Source organism: Gymnogyps californianus, chromosome 8 (genome assembly GCF_018139145.2).
Source record: "Gymnogyps californianus isolate 813 chromosome 8, ASM1813914v2, whole genome shotgun sequence".
NCBI classification, from domain to species: Eukaryota; Metazoa; Chordata; class Aves; order Accipitriformes; family Cathartidae; genus Gymnogyps; species Gymnogyps californianus.
In genome coordinates, this window is record NC_059478.1 from 27,089,212 (window position 1) to 27,107,822 (window position 18,611).

Genomic DNA, 18,611 nt, shown 5'->3' on the forward strand with positions numbered 1-18,611 from the left:
CAGCGTCCGCTTTTAGGACACTGAGCTGTATAGCCATGCGTAAAGGCAGGTTTGCTAACTCAGTTGCAAAATTGTTCTCATCTCATGCGTTGTTATTCCCAAACCATTCCTGACCTCAGTTTAAGCATAGAAAAGAAAGTGAGGATGCATTTGTTCCATCCCTGTAGTTACCATCCAGACAGGTTTCAAGATTAAGAAGCTGGCTGACAAAGAAAAACCCCAAACTGGCCGCTCGATTTTGATTCCTCAGTAGAACTACAGCTAATACACAACTGTTGTCTGTATCTTACTCGTTTGCAATCCAAATTGAATTCTGCTCCCAGATTGTCTCCTTTGGGAATTGGTCTCCCTTCTCTGCTGGATCCTCCAGAGAGAAGAAACATCTGCAGGAGTCCATATTTTCCATCACATCTTAAAAATAAACTCTCCACAGAGACATCAACTGAGCAAGGTACCAAATGCCTAGCTTGAGGGACTACAACATTTTCACTGACTTCAGACTTAAACTAAGGGCAGATTATTCAATGTATGCCTGGTGCTGCTTCCTGCACTTCCCTCTGATGCTCTTGAAGCTGGGCCCTGGCAGAGATGAGATACTGGGGTGGATCACAAATCTGTACAAGCATGGCAACTTGTCTTCCTTAAGTACCTTGTTCAGTCCAGGCTCTTACAATTGCAAGATGACAGATAACGTAGGCACATAAGTAGCTGCTATCACTAGAAAGAGAGAGACATGGACCACTTAAACTCAGCAGCAGGCAGAAGTGTGGAACCAAAGAGCCATAAGAAGACCAAGCCTGCAAGAGATCCCACATCTCTGTTACACTGAATCCACTTTTCCTCTCTCTAGGTGACACTGTGAAACATCTGATCTGCTTAGCCATTGATGGCTGCTGAGCTAAAAAAAGGAACACAGAGCCAGTCTGCCTTTCTCCAAAATACTGTTACAGCCCGTTGGCATTTTTTTTATCACAGGGCCTGAGTGTTTCCAAGAAAAGAACAAAACAGTTGTCAGAAACCCTATTCAGATGACACTTCAGCCTGTCTGTGGGCATTTTTACTGGGCGGTAATGGACACACCCCTTGAAACATGATGAAGGCAGGACAGTTCTTCCTCCAAACTCCACTTGCTTTAATGTCTAATGCTGTTCTATCAACTCTAATGTTAACGGACTTCACATAAGGTCTCTCTACATATTAGCCTTGTTTCACCTGGGTTCCCTCTCTGTATTAACTCATGCTGATGAAACTGCTTGTATCAAATACTTATTTCTGTCTGACAAATCCATCCGTCATTAAAATTCTTCATTAATGAAGCATGCACATTGCTGCTGAAACCTTAAGGAAGAAAAAAAGGTTTTATATTCTCTTTTTTGGTTGTTAATTGAAACCTATGAGATTAGACCTTAAACTACAGTTTGAATATCTAGGAGGCATCTGAGGCCACAAGAAAGATAATTTTTTAATGGACTCAGGCAAATCTTACTGACTAGTCACAAACAACAGGGCCCAGGTCTTCTCCACTTAAAACAGGAAAACTTGCACTGACCCCAGAAAATATCTCTCCTTCATTGCAATGTCTATTGTTATTATTTTTATTGGTACATTTAAGAATTCCAGAAATAAACTACGCACACATTAAAGAGCTCCATCTCAGCAAGCTGACAAGCGAAGGGTATGAGACGATGACAGACAGATACAGCCAGAGCATTATGAGGATACAATGACACAGCACTCAACCGTACAAAAGTGAGAGCCTTTGCAGCCTCCCTCCCTGAACTCTGCTGTAGACCTCATTGCAAAGGAGGAACTCTGGGGGCTCGCCTGCTCCAAGGAGTAACTAACACAGCTAAAAACGCAGGAGGAGGAGGGTCTGCATAAAGGCTGTGCTTCCTTCCTCCTGCATCTAACTGGTTAGCACTGGCCACCAGCAGTCATGGAGGTCTACTTAGGTCCCCTACTAACAGCCTCTGCTGAGAAAAGGGGGAGGAGAGTGATGGGTCTTTGGAGCAGTTCTGGTGCCAGTCATCTTCCAATGGAGGAAAGGGAGGGAATGTCCATGCATGGCTACCAGGGGCTTTCTGCTAGCCCAGCAGAAGAATTAGGCCAACTGGCTTCCCTGACCGGAGAGATATCAAGATCCTCAGGTGCCCTTCAAGTAATCTCTGCAGATTTAATTTGTCAAGGAAAAATAATAAATTAGACTGGGGATTGGCAGTGGTTGAAACCTTCACTGAGGGTGCATTGAACATGAATGACAAATGGCTCTTGTCACAAGCTTGAGCAGATCCAACTTCTACATAAACTGTTTATACACACACACACACACACAAACATACACAAAACCAGCGATTAAGCCCAGCTCTCCTCCCATGAAGAGAACCCCACATGGCAGTAAGTGAAACACCAGGAAAATGAAAACCACTTGTTCTGCTGCTCCCCAGAGCACAGTAAGTCAGTTAGGAAGCCTCCTCCCTCCATTGTATGTGCATGTGTGTTTTCTTAGTCTGTGTTTATTTATTTGTTTGTTTGCCTGGAAATGCTTTATCTAAGTGCCAGTTGTTTGAGAGGGTATCACAGCCTAGTACTCGTAGCACTGCCTAGCTACTGAAAAGCATGTAGTATCACAAGTCTAACAGACGTCAGAGACTCATCAAAACTATGCCTGGCATCTGGCGTGGGTTCTAGCAGTCACGTTAGCTTCTTATCACTACGCAAAGCTGGAACACTTTGAGAATGACCAAACTAGGACTTCTCCTGAGGCGGTGCTGTAATTCAGCTCAGACTACAGAAAAGCCAATATTCCTTTGCTAGCAGAAGGCTTTTTATCTCAATATCACTCTTCTATTCTCAGAATAATTTCGTAATTTAAAGTTGGGGTTTTTTAGTATACATTATTAAAGTGAACTGTTTTCTCTGTCTATGAAGAGTGCGCCCTCCTACCAACCTCATGGGATCAGGTTGTCTCTGCAACATGGCCCTGCACTGGAATACACACTTCATTTTCAAAGGGTCTGGAGGAGCAAGGGTTCAACTTCTGTGCTTGCAACCTTCATTCAGCTTTTGCCACTGCTTCTTAATCCACACTGAGTATCATTCCTTGCTAGTTTTCCTGTAAGAACTTCATCTTTTAATAAGTGAGGACTCCTCTCTGTCTCAGACCACCTTCTGCTGTGAGTGTTGGATTCACAGCACAGGTCAGGGATGCTGCCTTAGCCAAAAGGGCCCCTAGGGAACCCCATTTTCTGCTATGCTGTCTGCACAGTAGAGCTGAATTTATGTTGGTGTCAGACACAGAAAGCCCTTGACTTTTTCTTCTGCTGTTGTGGTCCACCCTGGCAGCTAAGATCAATCCTGGATAGGTGATGTCTCCATACCACAAGTGTGAGATTGACAGGCACGTACCAGGCGACACTAAGCCCAGAAACAGAAAGCCCATACAAATCTACTTTCACTGGAAGCAGCTCCACACAGAAAACATCTGTACAAGAAAGTGCTGAGAGGAGTGTGTGAGCCTCAGGCACTGGGAAGGAGACTCAGATGACCTCTGCGTCACGCTCCGTGGTGGCCGAGATGTGTCTTATATTTATTCAGAGCAGTACAGTGCTGCCAGTGCTTTCACAGCTCTCCCGGCCAGTCAAACCCCAATAGGGGAGGGATCACTCAGTGGTTTAGGGGTTAGTAGTTTAACTAACGTTAAACTAGCTGTGCTGTCATAGTTTCCCTCAGGGAGCTAAAAAACTCTTTATGCCCCAGTTTTCCATCCACCCATGGAGATAACTCCCCACCTCACACGAAGATAGTGAGAAGAAGTGGCTAGTGGGGCCATGCGAGCACTGCGAACAGATAAGCGTGGGCCAGACTGCAGAACTGCCACCTCATGCTGTTGAAATGCTGCCCACATAAGATGTTTTAATTAAAACTGCAGAACGATTCATCTGACTCATCTCTCTGCAATGAGACTAAGTGCTTGGGGCTGCCCCACCAGGCCTGCTGAGACGGAGATGTTAATTCTGAACAGAAGCACAGGCTACTCAAGCAATGCTCTTTTCCTAAGCAAACGATGACACCCTGCACACACGCCCGTCTGTCCATCTGTCTCCTCCCTTCTCTAGTAAGACTCAATCTGACAGCCAGTTGTAACTGAATTATCCCAAGTAGCACAGAGATCAAAAAAGAATGTATGTCCTTATTTATATGAAAATAAGCAGGAAGGAATCAAGCTTTATGAGGAAAGGCTCAGGTATGAGCTCAGCCCTTTCCTAGATACCAGAGTCCAACGATTAGAAAACCCATAGGACCCCTAGATCTCATCAGGTCTGTCATTCACAGACTGACCAGGGGTTTCTTGGAAAGACAGGGAAGGTAAAGAGGGAGGGAATTGGGACCATGCACCCCAATAGTGAAAGAAGAAGAAAATAAAATCAGTCTCCTGCTCCATCATTTCATTTAAAACACTTCTAGTTGCCTGTGCACTTCATTTGCTGCCTTTCACTGATTTGAGTGGGAATTGCTGACCATTCAGCAATGATTGCTATCAGTATGAATGCTTGAATACACAGAAATTGTCCTAAATTCATGGCTGCATTTGTAAAACAAACAAACAAAACCCCTGTTAACTCTGCTTTCTTTCAAGTCAATGTCCTTTCTCCTTGACGGGGATGTTTCTAAAATTGTCTCAGTGATTTAAAACCTCAATGACTGCTAAATGTCAGTGAAAGGTGCACTTCCCAGTTTCATTTGTGACCTAAAACCTAATCTACAGATAAGTTTGACACACGTGCAAAATTCTCATTTAACATTAGCAAGAAATCACATGCCTCAAGGAGAAGAAAGATGATTCCTTTGTCACATGCAAAGCAAGGTTTGCTTTGACAAAATGGTGGCAAAAAGCCAATCTGTGCATCTATTGCATCCATTGACTGTAGGTCAATGAGTGGAATGACCCGCTGCTCCTGGGAAGAGGACTTCAGCCCGGGTGGCACTATAGAGGAAGGAAGGAGGCACCCAACAAAACCACGTGTGCCCAAACTGGAGTCAGAGGTGAGGACACAACAATGTCCTTCAGATCTGCATCTGCCAGGATGGGAGAAGCAGATGAAGAGCCACCCACTGACCTGGACCAAACCACCACCAGTATTACCTTGGTGTTAGACAGCCTTGATTCTTAGCACCGCTGATTTCAGAAATCAGCTTTTTCTCTCCAAAGTTCATGCAGGGACTTCTGGATCTTCCTTGTGCTGGAATATGATGCCTTGACTCTGTGGGTGTTAGGAATAATTCCTTAAAATGACTTAAAATTACTTAAAACGCCGCAAATGCAGGCAATGTTACAATCTAAACCCACTACAGCAGCAGAGTTTTACTGCTCTCCTTGTAGAGAACCACGTGAGTTTGTTTCAGCTAGCAATGTTTTCTTTCCCCTTCAGAAATCAGGAGGAGACAATACCACAAAAGTATTTGAGATCCATGTGAACCTTGTTTAGCCACTGTGGGTTGGGATTTACATTCCAGGGGTATAATGAACCCAGAGACGAAAAGATGTGGGCACACAACGTTATTAAACCCTCGAAGATTATCCCAGCCTCACTCAGTAACTTAGCCTTTTCTTAACGATGCTGGCATGTATATGAACGGTAGCCTTTAGCAAAGCTCAATGCCAACAGAAACCAGCAACTTTGCAGAGGCTGAGCAGCAGTCCAGTGTAGTCCTCTGTGTTAGAGCTCTGGACAGGTGTCCTGGTTTCGGCTGGGTCAGAGTTAACTCTCCGCTTAGTAGCTGGTACAGTGCTGGGTTTTGGATTTAGTGTGAGAATGATGCTGATAACATGCTGATGTTTTAGTTGTTGCTAAGTAGCGCTTATCTTCAGCCAAGGACTTTCCAGTTTCCCATGCTCTGCCAGCAAGCAGGTGTGCAAGAAGCTGGGAGGGAGCAGAGCCGGGGCAGCTGACCCAAACTAGCCAAAGGGATATTCCATACCATGGAACATCATGCCCAGTATATAAACGGGGGGGAGTTGGCCAGGAGGCGTGGACCGCGGCTCTGGCATCGGTCAGCGGGTGGTGAGCAACTGCATTGTGCATCACTGGGTTTTTTTGCCCCCCCCCCCCTTTTTTTTGGTTATATTCCTTTTCATTACTATTATTAGTATTAGCACTAGCATTATTATATTTCATTATTATTATTGTTAATTTTGTATTTTACTTTAGTTATTAAACTGTTCTTATCTCAACCCACGAGTTCTGCCTTCTTTCCCGATTCTCCTCCCCATCCCACCGGGAGCAGGGGGAGGCGGACGGGGAGCGAGGGAGTGGCTGTGTGGTGCTTGGCTTCTGACTGGGGTTAAACCACGATAACAGGCTGTATCGTTTTTCTTCAATGGAGGGGGAAAGTGTTTATCTGGGAAGCATTTCACATCAAGGACAATAGGGAACTGTTTAGCTTTCCACAAATAGGCTGGTATGCAACTTCCGAGCACTCTCCAAGGAAAACTTTGGAACACTGGCCACGGCGTTCCAGCAGGGATTTCATGTAAATTAGTTAATGCCCCACATCCTTCATCCTGATTCATTCCTGCTTCATCCTTGTTTCAAAGTGCTGTGCTTACTTCAAACACAACATGGGGCTCATCTCTCTGAATATGCACTTTGATCGCTGGGGACTCCAGATTCGTATCGGCCGTTCAAACATAAACAGGGATGTGCTGTCTCGACAGAGGTATTTCTGTGACTGCCTTCATTTTTGCAAGAGTAAATGGGAAATGTGAAGCTGGGGTCAGATGACAGGAGATTCAAATCTAGTGGCCAGACAGGGCACTGGATACCAAAGCGCTCGGAGCCTGTCCACGACTTTGCTGCTGAGTTGCTGCAGGTTAGCAGGAAAATCTTAGTATCCCTGACTTGACATGTGTCCTGGGAGTCAGTGGAGAAAGGCTTCAGTGTGCTCTTACCCACAAACGAGAGCACCAAATTAGGTCTCTCTTCCTCTGCAAGCTGCCACCAGCAGAGAGTGGCACTGCAGAGTTGTGAGCTGGTGCTGGTCTAATGTCCCGTACAGCAGTAGAAAGGGGAAATACCCCAAATCTAGTCCTTCTGTCAACTCTGGTCCCCTGTGTGACCAACTGTTTTCTTGCTGAAGTCAACAGGAGTTATGACCATGCTGGGTGTAAATTTAGGCTAATTCTTGGTGCTGATGAAAAATTCTGTTCTACGGTGGGGCTACAGATGAGGCAGACAGATGGGCATAGCCAGGTCCACAGCGGTCACGACGGGATAAATGCTCCAGGTGCTTCTCCTGACCAACTGGAGTCTCAGAGGTCTGTGACAGCGGCAAAGGATCCAGTTTTCACAAGCAGAACAACTGCCATCCATGCGGCCACCCGCCTGAAGAAGACGTCAAGGTGGAGGCCCAACCAGATAATTGAGTTTCTCTCAGACACTCCCTGTGCCCCAATCTTTCTCTCTAAATTTGCATGTACTAATTCTGAAATTGGATTACTGTAGTAGTGTATTTTTAACAGTCACAATCGCAGGAAATTGTCTTCATTCAGGATGTTCTTCCATCGTATCAATTGACAGCCACTGTGTCTATATCCATAAACAGCATCTGATCCATTTTTCCTCCCTCCTGTTTCTATTCACAGGTCCATTTTTCATTCTCCCTGGAATGTGGAGCATTTGGGAGCGTAGGTGGAAAGCCAAAGTCTTTCAACACCCACTAATAGAAATTTGTTTTATTAATTAACTTTGTGGGAAGAAAAAAAAGTAAGAGAGCTGATCCTCTGCTCTGAAATCATGAATCACTGCGCACTGACAAGAGAAGACATGTCCTCTGAGACACCAGAGGCTGCTTCAGACAGAGTGACTGACTGATTTGCTTTCTTGGGAAGTCCTGAGTCATCAAACACAGCAGTTTAATCCCCAGGAAATGGGAAACATATTGGCATGATGTTCACTTGCATGGAGCATGAGCTCCAGAGAAGGGTGAACCTCCAAAGGTTCTGGAGATCAGCTTAGCTTGTGGAAGGATTTAAAAACCTTAAAGCATCTCTGAAGTATATCTGATCTGGAGCTGGGTACAGCATTCCCAACACATGATTTACTGGATGAATTAAACTCTTTACATACTTTACAGATTACATATGAATTTACTTTGACTTCTCATAAAAATGATTCAATGATTATGACATGAAAATGTACTCTGGCTTCTAAGTTACTTACCGTGACAAGTGCTTCATATATTCATCATTCTTAATTTACTAGTCCTGTTGTAAGAACTTACTTTTTTTGGCATTCCTGCTCCTACTACTAGGACTTAACTAGCAGGAGCAGCTGATATACATGTTCCTCAGTCTGACCCTTCACCATGGTTCTCCTAAAGGGACACCCACACAGTCATTTCAGACCCAAAGCTGGGTTGTGGCCAATGTGAAGCCACCTGGCTTGGCTGAGATACCACGAGTTGTTAAAAGTGAGACTATTTTGCACTGAAGTGGACAAGAAATGGCACAAATTCGCATTGCATATGTACGTGAGAGTGACCTTCTACTTGTGGGGGCAATTCAGAAAGGTTTCAGTAAATTTCACAGCTTGCCACAACAAGATCCACTCACAAGGAGTCATTTGGCCATGCCACCAGTCACACAGTGTTGTTTTGGAGGGCTTCTAACCCTATTTAAACTATGAAGAATGTCCCTATGAACACCTGATCACTCATGAAAGACAGAAAATGTACTTGTCAGTGTATTCCGTATCCCCAACTGTTTTCCTTTAAGGCACTATTCTTGAAGGAATTTTAAGTGAAAGTGTCAATGAAAAAAGTAACTGACTCCCTTTCTTCCTGTTCCTTTTTTAGGAACTCGTGCATGTTAAAGAGCTCCCTGCAAGCAAAATTACTAACAATTACACTCATGCTGAAGCAAGCAGCTCTATTGATTGCAACACAACCCACAGACCTCTTGCTGAAGGAAAAGAAGTCAGCTCTGGAAGCGGAAAAGCTATCTGTCCTAACGTGTGGGGTCTCTTTGCCTTACAACGTGATAGTGAAGGTAAGGGAAGTCGGCGCTGCAAAGACAGAGTGACAGCAAACAGACCGCAAACTTCCTTAGATAAATGACATCTTTCAAACCACACAATACTACTTGATACCTTTGTGCCCCTTGAGCTGTTACAAAGTGCAGCTGCACTTCAGCCCAGATTGATATCGCTTGGGACGGAGGCCATCAATCCACAGGACAAGTGCGGGCTGAATACACAAACACAAAACTCACACAATCTCACTGGTTCAATATAATGCTGGAGAGGGGATGGTGCAATTTTTCCAAAGGCTTAAGTGAGTCTAGTGACACTGTCCGACTTGAATATGGAGCCCAAGTCCTTCAAATAGGAGGGGAATTCATCTCACAAAATGATTAGTCATCTAAAACTACCCAGACACCTACTGCAAGCAAGTTGGGTCAGCTAAGACACCCCTGAGCAGTCCTCTGGAAAAGCCAGTCTTTTTACATTGACTATAGTAAGCATCTGCACAACTGTGTGAACATACTCTTAGTTTTCTACTAATTCCCTCATGGCTCCTCACAACCAAAGACAGGAGAGAATCAGCAACAATCTCATATTAACGATGACCTCTAAAAGCTACTGGCACTGATGGAAGCCTTGATGATGACTTCAGTGCAGTTTGGATCAGCTTTATCTCTAGTAACTATAGACCACAATTTTCATCTTATACTAATGACCTTAGGTGAAAAGATCTGCATTAGAGTTGGCTGGAAGCACAAAGAGGATGAAAAATCAGCTTCTCCTGCGGAAACAAGAATTCCAAAATTTGGCTAGGAAATAAAGTAAGAACGAGCTCTGAACTTTTGAAGTCTCCAAGGCTCTGTAAGTTGACTATTAGATAGTTTATGGAGTATGAGATACAGATGTCCCAAAACTGATGGGCTGCAGAGCACCGAAAAACCTAGAAACCTTAGCACTGGCTTCAGGACAGCTCAGCGAGTAAGCTGCCCTTGAGCAAAAAGAAGCAAGCCCAGGTTCCCCAGTGGCCCTGTGTGCAAGTTCCCAAGGAACAGAATGATACGGAATATGAAAAAATTTTTTTCAAAAGAAACGAGAAATTTTGCCAAGGATAAAATCTGATTATAGAGAAAAGTGAATGTCCCACTGGGACAACTAGTCAAGCGCAAAATTCGTGAGAAGTTTTGTTCCGTATTCTTTTACCAACACCATGAATTATCTTGCTCTTTCCCAGATTTTTTTGTAGCAAGTTGCTAAATTCCACTCTTTCAGAAGGTGTTGGGCATTTAAAGGTGGCCTATAGAACATGCAGATGCACTGGCCCTAAGTAATGTGTTGCTCAGGAAGTGACAGGATAATGAAGTTTCTCAGCCATAGCTGAGAACTTGCAAGTTGACTTTGCTTCTCTACCACATCTCGGAGATTTTCTTCAGTTTCTTTCCCCCTAAGAGTTACTTTGACTGGCTCAGACTTTGTGGCTGTAAGGTAGTTATAGACACAAAGACAATTAAATTGCAAAGGAGGATATTTTAAAGGCATGTGGGAATCCCTTGAAAATGTAATGTGCATATTTTCATGACTAAATCTTGTAAGCATTAAGTAGCCATATTCTCCAATGTTAGATGAGGCAATAAATTTGCCAATGCGTGCAGATGAACCCCATTTAATCCCTATACACCTCTTACTGCAAATTATGCTATCAGAGAAACCCCCCTAAATAATGGGTTTGCTTTTCTTCTGAGGGAAGGAAGCTAGTGAAGGGAGTATGATCTTCAGGCTCAGATCAAGTGAAAGATCCAAAGCTTTACAATAGGATTAAGAAGAACTGCAGCATCTCAACGGGGAGATTATTCCACCCACAGAAAAAAACAAAGTGTGCATTTTTCCCTGTCTCAGAAGAGATGGGATCCAGAATGGGCTAACATCTCCCCAGCTCTTCTTTTTTTCTCAATTAACTCAGTTGTTTCCAATGAAAGTGTCGCAGCTCTCATATTTTTTTTTTCACTTGTCTCTTTTCTAAATAAAATTTTACTTATTTCACTACAACTTTAACATCCTCCCAAACACAGCCCGAACATTAACAGCTAAGCAGAGTGGAGTAACCCCACCAGGCTGGCACCAGAAAGCCGAAGTTGCTTGGGCATCTCAAGGACCTTGGCAACTACTGGGAGACTCCTGAGGGCTCTGATAGCATCCATAAGTTTCTGGGATGTAATCTATTGAACTGGCACTTTTACCAATTTGGGGCTGTGGGGAATGTTATGTCAAACATTTTCCCATCTCTGCATATCACCTCATGAAGCTTAGGAATCCTGATGGAGTGAAATGGCTGCATCACTGTGTGGACTGGGTATGCTTTCATCCTGTGGGGAAGAAGAAAGTATTCACAGTGGAGCAAAGACTTTCACCATGAGACAACGGTGAGTAGGAGAGCCAGGGTCACATCTGTAGGATGCTACAGGAAAAGGCGAAGGAGCAAGCTCCTTGCTTCAGAAAGAAGGAAAGGAATAAGCTACAACAGCAAAGACATGTTGCTTCGACTGGGCCAGGAAGTTCAAACACAAGGAGGAACGGTAATTAATTTCTACAGCAGAGCTCTGAGAATTTACAATAAACTCTCAGATGGGCAGAAATAAAAGCTTGTCCTGAATTCTCCCATTCTGAAAGAAGGTAGCATTGAGCATAATATCAGAAAGAGAAGTCTGATGGAAATGAGCACTGCTGCATGTTTTTCTGGCCGAGAGAATGGTGTGCAGTACGTCAGGGCTTGCCGCGTGGCGGAAGGTCAGAGCCGATTCTGAGAACCCAGTAACAATAGAGTCATCATGGACACAGGTGCTTCCGGGATTGATCTTGCAATTCGGCTGTTTCCAATTAAATGTGAAGCAGCTGTGGCCCTTTATCTGCTCAAGTCACTGGAATCCATCTGAGGGGAAACTTTCTCCCATCTCCTCCTCTCTCCCCACCCCAAGCATGCAGCTCTGCTTTCTGAAGACAGAGAGGGGCAGGGACTGCCAGTTGGCAGAAGCCCCACAAAAAAAGTTGCCTGTCTTATCTCAAGGCAACGCAATGAGATACTGATTCAGCCATTCATTTTCCAATGCCTTTATTTGGGGACAAGGAGGACAGCCAGCAAAATAAGAAGCAAATACGAATGCTGTTGAAGGTTGTCAGGCAAACAGATTCAGGACACTTTCCCTCAGGCAACAAAATAAACAAATGAAACCAATGTGAGGATAAGTTCTCAAGTGTTTATGGCATTGTTCTGCATGCTGAGTACAACAGGGTTTCGTTTACAGAAAAGCATCGAGCTTTAAAGAAGGTATTTTCAATAGTCAGCTGGTGGGATTCTAGAAGAGGCTCAGGAAGGTCAACACTAGGCCACCAGGCAGATCAACGGGAGCTAGGGGATTTCAGAAATCCAGTTGGTGAGAGCTCCAAATAGCTCCACACCAGCTAAATGCACTTTACATGAACTTTTCTTTGCCAGTTCATTGATTCTGGAGCCATCAAACCCCTCCATGTCTTGGCTACCTCTTCCAGCCTGCCAAAGTCTCACTTTACTTTTCCCCAGTACCTTAAGAAAGGGAGAACTTGGCTCAAATTTGTGCTTGTCACTAGACAACAGAAATGTGAGACTCTAGGTATTCATTTTGGTCGGCTTAAAGAGCAGCCATTTCACAATCCATGCTTAGCATTTTGGACAGAGGAAGCCAACAATTTTCTGGCTTTGCCCAGCCCGTATGTAACTCAAAGCATAAACAGCTTTGGTCTTTGTCCTGTTTCCCTCTTCCCAGGGCTTTTCTGATACACAGGAACAGTACTAGTTATTTTCTAAAAAGCTATTCTCCTGTCCTTTCTGAAACTGAAATGGATGGCAGAGCTTAAACGTCATACCCCGCCAATTTATGGTACCACTGCTTCATTATTATTGAACAATAAAGATCAGACTACTATTCATTTCAGTAATAATAATAATCATACTGTTCTAGGAACCGACATATTAAAGAAAAACAGTATTTGCTTTTTTGGCAAGGCAGCATTGGTAGTAAGTAGGATGTAGCACGAGTGTTTTGCCAAAGTTATTTTCATCGTTTCAAATAATAGGGCTTCTGATTAACCTGAGAAAGATGGTCCTGCGAATTACTGTCAAGAAATCATTGATATTCAGCCAAAACCACCCTCAGTTTCAATATGATGTACCTCCAAATGTTCCTATGTGCCAGCTCAAATTGTTCCTCTTCGTCCTTCTGCGCACAATCCATCCACAACAATCCTTTTTTGAATTCCCTTGGCCAAAACATAAGCATGCAGCTGCTTCAGTTTTTTCCAACCCTTGCGTTTTTTCCATGTGCTGTCCACCCCCACCAATCTCTACATTAAAGTCCAGCTGATCTTCCCTGAACACTATCCAATTTTTCAATGGTGAGTGCCAGAATGCAATGCAGTGGGCTTGACTCCCTTATACAACTTATTTGGAAGTAAAGCAGAAATGTCTCTTTTGGGTTTCAGCAGAGGAGAGAAATACCTCTTATATCACGTGTGGCTCCACAAGAATCAAGACGAAAACACCTGCATCTCTATAATCCATAAAAAAATTTCTGCTTGCAAGCAGCTCAAAATTTGTTGAGCTTCTACTTGTTTATTCTATGTATACCTGTGGTTAGTACAGCCACTACCCCAAAATGGTTCCTCTTCTGGGCCTTTCTAACTGTTTTCAAACGTTTTTACTTCATCTTTTAAAAAGGAAAGAGGAGAGCAAAAAAAGAAGGATAGACAAAAATGCAAGGTTCCTTAAGATTCAGTTACAGCGACATAACCCCAACGTCACAACAATTAACTGTCCGTGCTTCCTGAATATGCCATCAACTTTTGTCATAATTGTGTTTGAATAGACTGTCTTTTGAAGCTCGCCCAGAAATCATAAAATACAAGCTATTCTAAAAAAAGAGAGACAAAATGGTTTGCAGCAGCCTCCTCATTTCTAAGGGGCAGCCCCAAACACTTCTGATGGCTACAGCCCCAGCTGTAGGACAATGAAAACACAGTCCCTGATGCGCAGGTCTGGGAGTCTCTTTTTTTCTAAAGGCAGCAAGCTGTTTCCTGTGAATATATTTAAATTCTCTTTATTTAAACTTTCTATAATCTTCTACTGTTTCTGCACCTTGAGTAATGCAATTCAGTGGCAACTCTGGATTTCTTTACCATGCCATTTATTTTTCTTTCTGTATTCTCATCTAAGACTGGCTGATCTGCCTGGATCATCAGACCATAGGAAAACACACAGAGCACCTAATCTTTATGGAGTACAACCATATGCTCTCTCTCAACTCAATCCGGTACTCACGCACAACAGTATACCCTGTGGGGTCAGAACAGACCCCACTGGAATTAGGGTACCAGTCCAGACAAAGGGACCAACCTGCCCAACGCTCTGGTCTGGAGCTGGGAACAGAAGCTACCAAGTGTAAGATAATTCAACTGAGGACATATGCATTGTTCTAGGCAGCAGTCCAAGTCCACCTGCCTTCAAGTACATTCCCCCAGGGACTGGCAATTTTAGGGAAGACGTCATGAACAAGAGACACTGCTGCCAAGGTAGGGGAATGCATTCACAGAGGTGCCCCATACTGCAAATAAGTCAACATTAAGCAGTGGCTTTGTTTCAAGTTTCCTGCCCCATCATGTTATTTCAAGTCCGTGATGATGTGTATAGACATATCCCAAGACCAAAAAGAGCAGAGACTATTCTTGGACATCTCTTACACTACCGTATCTTTCTTTCTTCTCAAGGGCTTGCAAACAGCCAATAAATTAATAGTTTCACAATTTCCAGTTGAAATACTTTCCATGGGAAGATGATACTTTCAACTAAATGAAAATTGCTGAGGAAAGTGCCTGCTTTCCTGAGAGGAAAGTTTCTTTGTCAGAAATGTAGGAACAGTATACCTCAGCTGTTTTGGTATAGTTTGCTTGGTTTTTCTGTTTTGCTGTAGTTTTAGACACAGGCATTTTTGTTGATTTTAGCCAAAATTTCCAGCTCCACTCAGTTACAGTGTTTACTGCTCTTCCCTGCCATGTTGACTTTTCTCCCTCTGCCAAAGTGCTTCTTAAACCTCCTCTGAATATATGCTCTTCCTTGTATTTGATAGCTTTTTCTTCCTCTTTTCCCCATTGTTATTTAAGACTGTGCTTTTATTGCTCAACATATTCCAAGAAGCATTTAGGATAAATGCTCTGTCAAAGACACTTATGTACAGTTGAGCCATATTATATTGTTTCACAAACAAGGTTAGATCAGCCAGATTTTCCAACTATATTAAACATAGCTTTTTCAGACATTGTCTACTAGCCTTGCGATTAATCCTCCATATTGAAACTCACCTCATATTTGGACCATATCATGTCTGCCTACCAGGGACAGAAGCATGCTGCTAACACTTTCTCCTAATGAGGATAACAATCCTATGACAGAGCAATCTCGGCCAATTTTTATCTGCAGAATGCAGGGGAAAGGCTAAATCTGCAAAGCTAGATGGTCTCTCACCATCCCTCCCAGTTTTATTGTCTATGATATCTTTAGACAGAGACCTCATCTAAATGGCCAGGAAAGAGAAAAGTCTAGGGGAGGAAGGAAGTCTGTTTCACCAACTAGGGACAATTTTGCGCCATATTTTATCTTATACTAATGAAGATTGCCAAGAGCCTGGTATCAGTCCTCCTTGTCTGCTTTACTTGACCAGACAGATGGAGAAGCTCAGGGAATATTGAATGGCTTTTTACCTACCCACCACACTTTCCAAGGTGCATCTGCTACATCAAATCTGGTCCTTCAGGCAAAACTGAAATTCCACCGGAAGAACAGCAGCCTGACAGAGAGGCCTGAAAAATGAAGTTGGTGGCAGTCTACTGCCCTGCAATGGAGAAGCAACTAAAACCCCATAGAGAAAAAAATACAAAACAGCTATGGGGGAAAATGAGCTGAACGAGATGTTTCTTGAAAACAGAAAGAAACTGTGGCACTTCTGATCTGGTATAGTGAAGCAGCTGTGATATGAATAATGTCCCCAAGTGAAAAAAACAGCCACTGAGGCTCCATATGTTTCCAAACTCACACAACAGATGCTTTACAATGCACTTTTTGTCTGGAACTTGGGTGGAAAAGGGAGGTTCCTCACCCCCTCACCCACCTCCTATACTAATGCAATAATCTTGCTTAGTTACAGAAGAAGGGAGAGAAAAAAGAAAAGGAGAGAAAGTGATTAATAATCTGTGGGCAGCTGCTTACTTTCCAATTGGTTGTCCAGGAGGGGTGTGCTCCACTTCAAATCCTGCTTGTCTCAGTACATCAATCACAGTGTTGTTACCCAGGAAGTGACCTAAAATACAGGTAGAAAATAGCACTGTCAATCAAACTGCTCCTCTCACTCACTTAAGTTTCTCCTGTTGGAACAACAGGTTTGGGAGGCAAGGTTACCAGAAGCCAGACCAGCTCCAAAAGCAAGAAAGGCACGTTATGCAATTTGTTGTAATTCAGACTCAGCAATTTACCACGTAGCCCACTGCAGCCCTTGGCAATGGCCAGAGGAAGAGACAGTGTACAGCCCGATACGGTCTTCTTCCATCTTATTTACCCCTCCATCCCCTCACATGGCCAAGGGACTGGGTGGATAAAAGAAAACCTAGATGAACTGCTAGTCTTGTCTTCCACTGTGGCCATTTTTAGTATGTGCACGGACTAAATAAACGTCTAACATGGATACCAGAATGACCCTGCAGTGGCAAAAAGAATATTACTAGGGCTTTGACTCATGAATTGGAACAACTTACAACCGCAGATGTCCACCCTGCCAATCATCGTTCATGGACATCTGCTTATGAAGAAGCTCTGAAGCTGCTGTACTGCTCAGCAGTACAGCAGTGCTTATGTACCTAAACCGGCAGTGATTCGGGAATTGCTTCATCAACCACTCAGCCACCTGCACAGCAGGGTTGGGAGGAGCTGGGATGGTAACCTTATCTCTCCCAAAATGTGAAGATTTAGTCCTGTAAATGAGGGCTCTTCCTAGAAGTGTAAAGGTCGCATTCCTATTCACAGAAGTAACAAAGAGCCCAGTAAGTATTGCACAGCACGTACCGGCCTTGAAAGAGTTTACTTAAGGGAGTCCTATATACTTCAGGTCTGAACCAAATCCCACTGGAGTCAATGGGAGCCCTCAAAGGGCTTTGGGTACAGACTCAATAAGGCAGTGTAATCCCTCCAAAGCTTTCAACTTATTGTCAGAGTCCCACATTGTTTTCAGGATGGGTTAGAAGTATAAAGTAAGGAGGCAAGAAGTCCACTAACAGGTTTATTAAAATCCACATAGCCTAGTAACCTGTCCTCAACTGTAGCCCACGATGAATGTTAAAGGTATAAAAATACATACATGAATGACACTGAGAAAGGACAGAACAATCCTCCTCTATTATGTCCATTAGCTTCCAGCTCTGCACGGCTGGGTGACCTCCATTTACACCCAGGTCATCGCATCTCACTGCCAGCTCTGAATAGACCAATTCACCACAAATGTGCTCAAGCCTCTGCCTCCAAGTGCTTTTTGCCCCGTGACACCTTGCAGCAGGGAGTTCCACCATGTGCCGCATGTAAAAACGCACTCCTCTGGTTTGCTGCTGCTTGGAGCGTGTGTCCTTGCCTTAAGCACAGTGTAAGTGTTTGCAGGAGATGTTTATAACGGTCTGGCTCCACAGCAAAGCCAAATGCTTTGCATAGAAAAAACAAGGCAGGCAGGACATGCCCGAGTCTGTCTCCATGTATGCCGCTGTGTAAGGAGCTGGCGTAACCGTCAGCAGAGTCACCCCTAGGACACTTCACCCATACTGCACAAAGTCGCTATGAATTTGAGAGTAATTCAGTCCCTAGTATTCACTAAGCCTGCATCTCTGTGCTCACTCTGCCAACAAGGGCGCTAATTCGCATCGGTTGTGGGAATGATGTAGTCGTATGGCTTTTAGTGCAACTTGCAAGCACTAGTAAGAGCTTTTAGCCAAAAGACATTTCTTTAAATGATTAAACGTACATTTGCAGAGCCCTAGTGTGTTCCAGGATTCCTCTACTTCCCTTTAACAAAACTCAAAATTTGATTTTCCCCTGACTAACTTACTTATAACAAAAGCCAAAGGAGCAGAGAGCAGTCCCAAAAATGTGTTACACACCCTCAGAGATTCAAGAAATGAGACATTTGTGAGTGATTAACTGGATTTGATCATATCCTGGTTTTTTATGCAGTGGCCAAGGCAAACAAAGGTCCCCATTCTGTTGCTGGCAAAGTGACACTGAGGAATCAAAGTCAAAGGTGTCAAAGAGATGTTTCTGAGTCCATGGTACAACGCTCTACTTTCCCTGAACCAGAGTCTTAAATGCCAAGAGGCTTCTTAATGTACACAATCGTCCTGAATCCAGCAAATCTTTTACATCACGACAGTACAAAAGAACCCAATTTTAACTGCTTTAAACCCAGGAAAAAAAGTAACTATGGAACAGCTCTGATTCCTCTTCCACAAAGTGGTAGGACTGTCAACAACGTCAGCTCC

General features: G+C 43.7%; 1 protein-coding gene across 1 annotated transcript in view; it reads right to left on the reverse strand.

The window, feature by feature from the left end:
- Window positions 1–18,611, reverse strand: part of TRABD2B (TraB domain containing 2B) — a 297,481-nt gene that overhangs the window by 30,156 nt on the left and 248,714 nt on the right. Inside the window, exon 5 of the mRNA XM_050900913.1 lies at window positions 16,306–16,396. Coding sequence (XP_050756870.1) covers window positions 16,306–16,396 — 91 coding nt within the window. The remainder of the gene's footprint in view (window positions 1–16,305; window positions 16,397–18,611) is intronic.